This window comes from Pristis pectinata, chromosome 6 (assembly GCF_009764475.1).
Source record: "Pristis pectinata isolate sPriPec2 chromosome 6, sPriPec2.1.pri, whole genome shotgun sequence".
Classification (NCBI taxonomy): domain Eukaryota; kingdom Metazoa; phylum Chordata; class Chondrichthyes; order Rhinopristiformes; family Pristidae; genus Pristis; species Pristis pectinata.
The window spans coordinates 91,842,468-91,854,870 of record NC_067410.1 but is presented as its reverse complement, the minus strand read 5'-3'; the positions used below and the strand labels follow the sequence as shown (position 1 = coordinate 91,854,870).

The 12,403-nt window shown below is 38.2% G+C and overlaps 1 protein-coding gene across 3 annotated transcripts in view; it reads right to left on the bottom strand.

Moving 5' to 3' along the window:
- LOC127571195 (coiled-coil domain-containing protein 39-like) overlaps positions 1 to 12,403 on the bottom strand; it is a 101,056-nt gene that overhangs the window by 54,203 nt on the left and 34,450 nt on the right. For 2 of the 3 annotated variants that reach the window (XM_052017338.1, XM_052017339.1), the window contains exons 1-5: positions 7,678 to 7,839; positions 4,887 to 5,006; positions 2,446 to 2,592; positions 1,906 to 2,064; positions 66 to 158 (exon numbers count right to left, since the gene is read on the bottom strand). In XM_052017338.1, the coding sequence (XP_051873298.1) occupies positions 66 to 158; positions 1,906 to 2,064; positions 2,446 to 2,592; positions 4,887 to 5,006; positions 7,678 to 7,767 (609 nt within the window). In that variant the 5' untranslated portion in view covers positions 7,768 to 7,839. Of the gene's footprint in view, positions 1 to 65; positions 159 to 1,905; positions 2,065 to 2,445; positions 2,593 to 4,886; positions 5,007 to 7,677; positions 7,840 to 12,403 lie in introns of those variants that run through there. The other variant, XM_052017340.1, reaches the window with a different exon arrangement.

Below are 12,403 nucleotides of genomic sequence, written 5' to 3'. Positions count from 1 at the left end.
TGGAGTTCAACATCTGTAAATTTTGCTCCAACAATAATAACACTGTTCTAAGTAGCGCATTTTACCTGAGCAGCAATTGTTTCAGTCATTTCATTGTCAAGTAGCTTCCGCTTTTTATTTGCATCATTGGTCATCCTCTCCATTTGTACTGTTATTTCCTGTAGTAAACAGAAGTATTATCAGGTAATATTATTTTACACACAATCTTTTTCCAAATGTTCTCCCCCCAGCTCCTGAAATCAATAACTTACAAACTTACATTAAAGTTCTAGAACAACTACAAAAACAAGAACAATTCATACAGCTCCTCTAATGTAGAACAATATCCCAAAGTACTTCACATGAGTGTAGTCAGATAAAAATTAATGCCAAATTAATCAAGGTGATATTTAAATATGTTACTGAAAGATTAGATGCAGAGATAGGATTCAAGAAGGAAAGGAGAATGAAGATACAATGGAATTCTGAGACAGAATTCCAGAACAGTAAAAGCATGGTTGCTCATGGTGGGGCAATGGTAAGTACTCAATAGCTACAGTTGAAGGGTCTGAAGGTACTGGGTGGCACTGAGGAGATGGAAGAGATTATAAAGACATGGAGAGGGTGAGGTCATGAGATAATTTATGCAGAAGTATAGGAATTTTAATCTTAGGGTATTTGGGGACAATTGGCTTAGCAAGTAAGTGGGCAATCTGAAACATGGTGTGGAATATGGTATGTGCTGCAGAGTTTAGGGTGAACCAAGGCTAAGAATCATTAAGGATGAGAAGCTAGCCAGATGATGTTGGAATTGTCAAATAATGAGCTGATAAACGCAAGGATGAGGGTTTGGGGGTCAATCAGGGCAGGTAGGTTCAGAGGTAATTGCCACCTTGGAGGTGAATGTCAGTGGAATTTGAGTCACAGAGTTATATAGCACAGAAACAGGTTCTTTGGCCCAACTCATCCATGCTGACCAAGTTGCCTTCCTAAACTATGGGGTTAGAATATGAGATTAGAAGCTTGTTTCAGAACTGAATTGCATTTCAAGATAGCAAAGAGCATTGGTCAACCTGTGATATTAGTCAAGGAGAAGACAGAATCAGTTGAAGAGGATGGTATTTGTAGCAGATAACACAGGCAATAGAAAATTTCAACCAGAAAAATATTACAGCTTATTGAAGAATGAATGTCAGTCAGGCAGTCCGATAAATTCAAGGTGCTGAGTAATTGACTGAAGTGGTGAATAGGTTGAACTAAGTGCCAGAAGGCTGCATTTACATAAGGAACAGCACACATTCAAGGTTAGATCCATGATAGAATTCCACAGGTAATAGTGTAGAAAGTGGAAAAGGAAACTATTTCTGGTGATATGTTTTTATCATGATGGGTAAAAGACACAATACGTGGGTCCCATGGAATTGAATAAAGGTGAAGCATTTGAGTTTGATATAGCTGACCGTACCATAGCTACAGAAAGATTGAGGATAAAGATGGGGAGAACACCATTGCTGCTGGTAAAGATGTAATTTGGGGCTTTGGCTTTGACCAGTGTTTTGTGGTGGCAGGGTCAGTAATATGAATGAAGACATTGGAATAGAGAATTGCAAGAAAACTGGACACACAAAAATGTGCAGAAAGTGAAATAAAGTGATTTCTTCTACTTTCTAGTCTCTCAGCACGATTGCTAGTTATAACATTCCCATCACCGCTGTTGCCTGTTGCAGGGACTAGGTAGCTTAGCATAACACATAAATCATTACTCTGGTGGGCCATGACAAAGTGAACTTACAGACATATCCGTCAAAAGAACACTTACATGCTTATTTTAATTCATACTTGTGTTTTCTCCTTGTTTATTAAAATTACTTATGGGACACAATTATATGTTTGACAAAGAAATCAACAACAGCAAAAAAAAAATACCCTGATCTTCCCTTCATCTTCTTTAGTGTACTTCTGGATGGTAATTGTATCTTCATCTGTTTTGGTTGACTCTTCAAGCCAGGCCTCCAAAGCTTGCTTATCCCAGTTCAACTGACACTTCAAGTCCTCAATTTTTTGTGTGTACCTGTAAATATTATTCTAAAAATAAAATTAAAATCAATATGTAATAGTGTAGTAATCACTTGATTGCAGTTAACATTTATGTCTAAGTTTAAGAAAGAATAAACACACTTGGATTTATTATCTGAAGACCCTAGACATCAGGAAAATTGAAGGGATTCTTCTCTAACCCACTGGGCGGGAAACTGACAGGATCAGGAAAACATCCATTTTACACCCTTGTCCATTTTAAATTCCATTGACTGTAAAAACGAATGCCATTTGCACCTCTAAATAGCACTTATTACATTGAACATGGCATCAATTCTACTTAGTCGTACACACAAATGACAGGAATTTCATCTGCTCTTCAAAGTAGCCACAAAATATTACCAAATACTCAGTATGTTACAACAATACCTCCATAACGTTTTTTCTCTCTCTCAATGAGACCAAGTCATTTTCAAGCCGCTGAATCTCTTGTTTGAGACGCTCCATTTCATGCTCTGTAATTGTCTTGAAATGCTGTTCAGTTTCAAGTTCCTTTTCTCGTGCTCTTTGTAAAGACTAAAAGGAAGGATCATCCATCAGTAGTTTTGTATTGTTTGAAGATATTTTTCTGCTTCACGTTAAGTAAAACTAATGATGAAATGGCCAAAGGAATAACACACCATTGTTGTATTGGTTAATTTACATACTTCATACACAAACAGACCTTGGGAACCACGTCATGTAGTATTACGAGACATTAACAATTTTCATCAGCTATGCATAATTGAAAATGTAAACTATTAATGAAAATTTTGAACAAATCCTTTAATTTTGTTTAAAAAACCAGGGAAATTTATCAAAATTGCACATAAATGCATACTGAAAAAGATAAGCACGTCAGTATTTAAAGAATCCATTTGAGTGAAAGGAAAGGGATAGATTACACACCGGACATTAACTATTATCATTTTCTGCTTCCTGATTGACTTTCATATACGCAGTTATCCATGCATGGTACCTTTGCTCTTTTTTCACGAAAGTGGGAAGTCAATTGCAATACTTAGGATTACAATAAGGATTATCTTTAAAGGCCTCAACTTCATCCCCCATTTTGCACCTTATCTAAGCCGGACATGATGTTGAACTCTCCTTCTGCTGTGTTTACTTCCATGCCTTCCTCTTAGGCCAGGAGTCCTGCTGTGGACTCAGACTGTGGACCATTTCTCCAGAATTCCTGATCCAACTGAACCCCTCCTTCCAGCCTCTTACTCTCTTGAAATTCCTTCATTGTAACATGGCCTTGAAACGCCACTCAGTTTCTCCAATTCAAAGGTACAGCCAAAGGATCAAGGGTCCAAGCTGTGGCTACCTCTTCTTTGGATATGTTTAACAGTCCTTGTTTCAGTCCTATTGAGTCTCTCTGCCTCAACTCGTCTTCCAGCACATTTATGACCATATTGGTGCTGTACCCTGCACTTGTACAGAATTTAAATATTTTATTACCTTTGCAGCCTGGCCTCACATTTACATGGTCTGTTTCTGATTCTTCCTTCTCCTCAGATCTCTATCTCCATCTCAAGGGACAGATTTGCGACCAATATCTATTATAAATCCACCAAATCCTACAGCTATCCTACCATGAGTCTGCAAGGACTCTATTCCATTTTCCCAGTTTTCCCATCTCCATTGCATCTGCTGTGATGATGAGACTTTCCATACGCATACCTTTCGTATGTCTTCCTTGACAGTGTGTCAGTTCTGGCTCCTCTTATTCCAGTTTCTTTTCTTATCCATCTCTTCCCATCTAGAATATGAATACGGTTCTCCTTGTCCTCACCTTCCACACCACCAGGTTCAATCCTGCTTAATTTCTGTCACCTCTATTGGGATTATATCAACACACTTTACCTTCCCCTTGCAGAATTTCAACAGGCCCTTCCCTCCACTACTCCCTGGTCCATTCATCTTCACCTACCACTCCTTTCTCATGGCACTTTCCAATGCAACCACAGCAGTTTTATCACCTGCTTTTTTATCTCTTTTGTTTCCACCATCCAAGACCCAAACAGTTCTTCCAGGTGAAGCAATAACTCACTTGTACTTCTTCCAATTTAATGTACCACATTCAGTGCTCATGATAATGGTCTCCTCTACATTGAAGAAACCAAATGCAGATCAAGTGACCCTTTTATGGAAAATAGTCATTCAGTCCACAAGAGTGGCGTTGAGCTTCCTATCAAATTACACTCACTCTCATTCTGACCTAACTTCAGCCACCTACTTGCACCAACAATGCCCAACATAAACTCAAGGAACTGCAACACATCTTACATTTGGGTACACTGAAGCCCTCAGGACTCAATATTGAACTTAACGATTTTAGGTTACCACCCTAATTTTTCAGTATCAGAATCTGCTTTGATTTCTTTCTTTTTTTCCCTTTCCTGTCTCCAACTGCCAGTTTTTAAAGTAATTGTTATCTTGTCAATTTTGATCTGCATTCTTTTACAAACATTTGCTTTCTTCTATCCACCCATCCTCCTCACTGCAACACGACACAATTACTTCCTCACTTTTCCAATTCTGATGAAAGGTTCTCAACCTAAAGCTTTGATTCTGTCTTTCTCCTCACTGATGCTGCTTGACTTGCTAAGTGCTTCAAGCTTTCTTGCAGGGTTTTCCATATAAACAGGAGTCCCTAGTTGAAACAGATATCTGCTGCAACTATTTTTAAAATCCAAGACCTTTATAATGTTATGGAAACCTTGCAAATGACCATAACGACATCATACATTAAGGCATTTGAGTCAGTACCTAATAATAATACTTGACTGATCAGAATAATCTCACATTTATTGATTAGTGCACACCTGTGTATTGGTTAACTCCCTACGAACATTCTGCAGATGCATTGTCATTGCCTGGATGCGATCCTCAAAATTTGTCAGCTGGTTTTCAAGGTTGGCTTTTTCCTTCTGCTTCTTTTGCACCTATGAGAGAAAGAAAATCAGAAAACATCAATTTATTTCTTACTAGCTATACAAGGATTCTTGGCTTCCATTTGACAAATACAGCTGTACAAATATTTATGACGACTCAATATTCAAACTAGTTTAGCAAATTTAAAGCATTCGATGTGATGCTACCATCAGAAGTATCTTATCATCTCCTCCCTTTCCCTTCTGAGATGCTCTGATTCACTCCTCCATCTGTACCAATGCCCACACACATGTCCACAACACCTTCCTCTGAAATTTACTTCCAGCTTGTTCAATTTAGTGTATTTTTATTGCAGCCTTAGACATTGTTTCTTCTTTACTGAGGGAGTTGTCACATGGCAATAAACCTCCATTCAGTCTGTAATTGTGACTTGAGCTGCCAGTCCCTTTAATTCTCTGTCTCATAGAACAGTACAGCATACGAATAGGCCCTTTGGCCCACAATGTCTGTGTTCACCATGATGACAAATTTTAACTAATTCTATCTGCCTGCATGTGGTCTATGTCCCTCATACCCTGCCTATTCATGTGCCTGTCTAATTGCCTCTTAAACGTTGCTGTTGTATCTGCTTACACCACTTCCCCCGACAGTGCATTCCAGACATCTACTTGGTGCTGGAAGTGTGGCAACACTTGTGGGCTGCCTCAAGAACAATCTACGCAAAGATGCATTTCACTGTGTGTTTCGATGTACATGTGACTAATAAAGATATCTTATAAAAAGAAACTTGCCTCGTAAATTTCCTTTAAACTTTTCCCCTCTCTAAAGCTATGCCCACTACTATTTGACATTTCGACCCTGGGAAAAAGACTCTTATATACCCTATCTACATCTCTCATAATTTTATATACTTCCATCAGGTCACCCCTCAGCCTCCGATGCTCCAGTCTTACTCCAACTCTTAAGCAACACACACAAAATGCTGGAGGAACTCAGCAGGTCAGTCAGGTAGCATCTATGGAGGGAAATAAACAGTCGATATTTTGGGTCGAGAACCTTCATCAGGACTGGAAAGAAGGAAGGCAGAAGCCAGAATAAGAAGGTCGGGGGAGGGGGAGGAGCATAGGAGGCCAGGCATTTCGGTCTGAGATAAGAAATTTCTTCATTTTGCAGACAGTGAATCTTTAAAATCCTCTATTCAAGTGTGCTGTGGAGGCTCAGTCTCTTGAATAAGTTCAGAATAGTTATGAATAGATTTTCAGATAATAAGGGAATCAAGGGATATGGGATTAAGCAAGAAAGTGGTGCTCTGATAAAAGATGAGCCACGATCTAACTGAAAGACAGAACAGGCACAAGAAGCCAAATGACCTATATCTGCTTCTTTTTCTTATGTACAGTCACTCCTTTTAGTAAGCTCCCCTTTTTTCTGTTCTCAAAAATTTTTATCTGCAACTTTCCTCAGTTCTGATTAAATGTCATTAGCTTGAAACATTAATTGTTTATCTCTCCACTGTTACTGCCTGTCCTGCTTAATATTTCTCTCATTCACTATTTTAATTTCAGATTTCTAGCATCCACTGCAGCTTGCTTCTGTATCAAAGCATATTTAAAGCTGATGGTTGTACTATTGAAATAAAGTAAATTTAACTTTAGCATTAAGAGACATCTGGTTTGCTGCCTGTACTTTTCTGAACCTTTCAGCCCTCAAAAGTTTATTTTTCACTTTACATAACCCAATAAATTATTTCAATAACTCATTTGCAGTTATATAGTGAGCCATAATTCCAACATCAGTAATGTTGGAAAATCTGACCCATTGATTCAATCTTTAGTTATGTCACACTGCGATTACAGGTCACATTTTATTGTATTGCTGAACAGTTAATAACTAATTGCTTATTTTGTCTTTGAATATAACTGTAAAAATATAAATACATTCAACATGCTTTTATTGATTGTTAGAAAAGATGCCCTTTGGTATCAGTGGAAATTGCCACAGTTTCATTCATATTTCCTCACTTGGAGCTATCATTCACTTTATGAATTGAATCCACATGAGTTTTGGTGTATTCTGTTGATACAACTCTATGGACACTTACTACACCCAACTGATTAGATAGAAAACGACTTCAGAATTTAAGATGCAACCATTAGGAATGCTTCCATGTGGAACATTCACAGAATGTATGTACCTATTTGTTGATAAATGAATTGGATGGAATCATTCCAACAAATTAACTGCATATAAGTTTTAATCAAACCCACATAAGATGTACGCTTTGTCATCTCGATAAAACCAGTTGAGGTAAATTTTTCAGGCGCACCTTTATAAAGGCTATAATAATCAAAAGACGCATTTATTTCAGGAATTGGGTATAGGGATAAAATGAAAATTTAAATGCGTGTGCAGATTGCACAGAATAAAAGCCATTAGCTTCCTTTCTCCAGTGAATTCACAGAATGTCGACTAAAATTAATTTCAATACAAATGACTGGTGTTTTTAAAGAGCAAGAAACAACCAGGGTTCGCTCTGCTTTCCCGGTATGATGATAAGATCCTACTTGGAAAATGCAGGATTCGACCTGCTCCACTTGCAGCACTGACGGATACCAGGGCCAAAGGAGTAACTGGACAGGCGGGTAACTCCGCACCCACATCCCTTCCCACAACGGAGTCTCCAAGATCCACGCAGAGTCACCCACAGCCCTCGCCACTTACTTCATCCTCCAAAGCCTTGTTTTCCGCATTTGCCACCGGTATGGCGAAGCCATCGTCCCAATTTATTTCGCATAGAACAGCGTTCGTCATTTTCCGTGCTTTGCACCAGCGAAAATGTTTACTCTTCACAAAGTGTTGGTGTGAAGAAGCGGGCTGCCTTGGTTACCGCCGGCGCCCTCAGCAACCACCTTGGAGACGCAGGACTTCCGGTTGTAAACAGACGTGTTCCGGCCGGGCCAGGGCGCAAAGCCGCCGGAGGGCGCTCTGAGTCCGCATGGAGCTGCTGCTGAAGGTGCTTCAGGCTGTGTGCGGATGGCAATTCATGGTGAAACCAGCACCCCCACCCCCCGGTTATTGTCATTGACAGACCCATGAGTTGTGTTTCGCTTTGCTTTAACAAGAACAAAAAAAAGCTGATGTAGTGCCCTTACAGAGCAAGTTGTGTGTTTCTGAAAAACATCAATGAACAAATCTGACACCGAACTACGTTAGGATGTTCCGGTGCAGGCGCTCGAAACCTTTAAGAGCCCGAGGGTTGTTGGCAGGGCGGACATGGAGAGGATGGTTCCTCTTGTGGGAGAAAAGTCAAGGGTCACGGTTTTAAAATAAGGGGTCGCCTATTTAACATAGAGATAAGGCAAATGTATTTTCTCTCAGGATTGTCAGTCTTTGGAACTCTTTTCCTCAATAGGCAATGAGTCTGAATACTTTTAAGGCAGAGGTTGATACATTCTCGACAAGCTGGAAGGTGAAAGTTTGCCCGGGCACACAAGAATGCGCTGTTGAGGTTACAGACATGATTTTATTAAATGGCAGAGCAGGTTTGAGGGAACACTTGACCTATTCCTGTTCCTAATTTGCACTTCTGAATGTTTGAAACTGAAATTTTATTAAAGAAACTGTTAGTTTACGGATGCAGATACTCTGAGAGTTGGATCACCTTTGTAGCATTAAGTTCACACCCTGCTTCATCTTGTTTTCTGCTGTATCATCCTTGTGTTTTATTACCTCTTAATTGTTTATTCTAGTGTACTCCTGGCCACTCTCCTTTGAATTCATCCAAAATATTACAGTGCTGAGTCCTAATTAGCACGATCTCATTCATCCAGGGTTTGTAGACACACAATTGCTTCCAGCTAAGCAACTAATTGATTTTAAAGTTCTCATCCTTGTTTTCTAATTCCTTCAATACTTCGCTCCATTCTTGTTGTTACTTTCCCCAGCTCAATAATCCTCTAAGATGTTTGCTGCCTTACACTCCTCCAAATCTGGTATCTCAAAGTCGAGTTTATTGTCATATGCCGAAGTACCTGTATGCACAGGTGCAATGAAAAACTTACTTGCAGCAGTATCACAGGCACATAGCATCAGATACACAACACTCACAACAAAAACATAAATTAACAACATGATTATACAAAATTATACCAGAAAGAACACAATTAGAACAGAAAAAAAAGTCCATTGTAGTGCAAAGTGGTCATAGTATTGCAAAACAGAAGTACTGATTAGAGTTGAGCAGGTTGGTTCAAGAACCGAATGGTTGAAGGGAAGTTGCTGTTCTTGAACCTGGTAGTGTGGGACTTCAGTCTTCTGCACCTCCTGCCTGATGGTAGCTGCGAGATGATGGCATGGCCAGGATAGATGAATGATGGATGTTGCCTTCTTGGGGTAGCACCTCATGTTGATATTATCAATGATGGAGAGGGATGTGCCAGGCTGAGTCCTCTACTCTCTGCAGTTTCTTTTGTTCCTGTGCATTCGAATTGGCATACCAGACCATGATGCAACCAGTGAGGATACTTTCAACAGTACATCTGTAGAAGTTTGTTAGAGTGTTCAGTGACATGCTGAACCTCCTTAATCTTCAAAGAAAGTAAAGATGTTGGCATGCCTTCCTTGTGACTGTATCTATGTGCTAGGCCCAGGATATAGATAATCTCCTAATTTACATACTTCACCCAGGCTAAATGCTTAAATTCTGGAATTCCCTCCTTAATTCACTCCACTTCTCATTTTTCCTTCAAAATGCCATTTGACAGCTTTGATAACATTGCCCTAATTTATCCTTATTTAGTTTAATGTCAATTTCTGTTTGACAATACTGCTCTGAAGTGCCTTGAAATATGTTTATATCATTGCAAATTATGTTGTGTTGCATTCATTGCAATTCAGGATATAAACGACTGTACATTGTATGGTTTTTAAAATTTAGGTATGCATGTAATTTATTTTCAATTTATTTTACTGTAGAAATGCTAAATTCTTAATTTTGTTTCAGAATTACCATGGAACTAAGAATCAATATCAATACTGTCAGTCAGTTACCTGGAAAGGATTAAAAAATTTTAGGATCAGGTGCATTTGATCCTTCTTTGCCATGTTATGTAACAATATCTGCAGAGGTCAACACGGAAACCACATTCTTGGAATTACAAATAATTGTGGCAGTGAAATTGTCATAAACTATATTGTGTTCTTTGTGGAACATCAAATTATCATTCGATTTCTTGCTCTGAGCAGGAATTAGTAGAGAAAAGCTCATTTTCATCTGAATGATGCCTGGTTATTTTTTCAAAATTCATTCATGGGGTGTGGGCATCGTTAACAAGGCCAGTACATACTGCTCTTCCCTTATTGTCCTTTAGAATGTGATGGTGAGCCATTTTCTTGAATGGCTCACCAACTACAGCTTGTGCAGCAAAGGTATTTCCATGGTGTTGTTCAAGGTGGATTTGTAGGATATTTATCCAACAACAAAGGTGACATATCTCCAGTGTAAAACTTTCAGGTGCTAGGATTTCAATGGGGCTTCAACCCTTGTCCTAGTAAAGATCAGTTTTTCTTCATGCCATCAAAGATGCCTTGAGGAGTTGCTGCATTGCATTTGGTACTTGGAAAATTGCAGACAAAGTCTGTTGTTGGTAGGGAAGGAACTCAATGTTTAAGGTGGTGGACAGGGTGGTAATGTTGTCCTGGATAATACCAAGCCTGCGTTGTCAGAGGTGCACTCATTCAGGCAAATGGGGAACATTCCATCATAATCCCAATTCATGCCTAGTGGATGAAATACTTGGGGGAGTCAGGAAGAGAATCATTTGCCAAAGAATACCCAGCCTCTAGCTTGCCTTTCCAGCTGCACTATTTATGAATCTGGTTACATGTCTGATCACATTTCTATTCTAATTTTCCAACTTTTTAAAATATTTTATAGCTATATTAAGGATATTTTATTTAACAAAAACAGTGGGCCAACATATTGTGTAAAACTTAATAGTGGCATTAAGGACTAATAGACACCTTCTTTGATTTAGTTGTTCAGGGATGTCTCAATCCACTTTTAATATGAGTCAAGTGGCTGGAGCAAATGTATATGAGCCATTTCCTCCCTTTTTTTAAAGTGATGGTATAAGTAGCAATTTTACTTTCATTTTCTACATTGTTGCTAATCATTAGGCTTTTACACACCTCTTTGCTGGCTGTTAGACATTGCATAATATTACAAAATTATTTCAAATTATAGAGAAATGTCTACAGGACTTTAAAATTCTAATTAATTCTTGATATTGTGTGGGCATTCATTATCATGAATGGTTACTTTAGCAGTTTATCTTACCATCAGTACAACTTAGTTGAATATTGTCTTATAACTCACTGACAATCATCTCATGTCTGATGCGTAAAATATAAAGCCCATATGACATGTTCATGCTTATGCTCAATGTAAAATCTTAACTTTGAAATTTAAAATGGGAATTAAGAAAACTGTGTTTTATGAGAATACCCTGTCAATTGATCAAGTGAAGCTAAATTTTGGATTAAATATTATATGACTGGGGATGTCTTCAATCATTTGGGCAAATATCTAAGTTTTATTAAGTACCAGGATTTAGTATATTTAATTAGAAACCCAGGGAACTAATTGAAAACACTCATTCATTTTTTCTCAGCCTCAACTATTTTCGGAAGGAAGTCTCCAGTGTACACTAAGGTAATGTACTAAACCATGAGAATTTAAATTAATACCACCCACCTAAAAATGATAAAATTTAAAAATGAATTTATCTGATTGCAGTTCAATTAAATACAAACTTAAGCTACTACAATGTTGGTGACAAGTGAGTACAATTGGATAGCTTTCTCATTTTTTTTAAATTTTCAGATTTAAGATCCAGTTAGAAGAAATTTGAATGTAAAATATTACAACAATGACGCAAAACCATACACGATGTAAAGAATTTTAAGCGAGCAGGGTTTTTTTTTCAAAATGCTGACTCCAGCAGTCAGAGCAACGGGTTGCCTAAATCCAGCAGAGAGATAGGAAGACTTTTCTAATTTGCTTTTCCTCTTTTTTAATAATAGCTGTGCATAAGTAATTTATGAAAGGCCAACCAGGCAGTTGGCAACAGAAAATTAAACTCATTTTATCTGAAAGCAGGTGGATTTCTATACATCATTAGCATGCATAGAATTTGCACAATGTTATTTTTAGTTCTGATGGAATGTAACCAAATAATATATGAGTTTTCCTTAGACACGAGTGAAATTTTTAGATAAAAGTGTCTGCCTCTTGCAATTTTCTGCAAATGGAAACTAATTCCATGAAGCTTCTTATTACAGGAAAGACTCATTTCGTTTGCATTAGAGACTGACATAAGTGACATTAGGATCTTACTAACACATATTCTGAAATGCAGTGTAGTCTTTAATATCATTAGTGAATCCC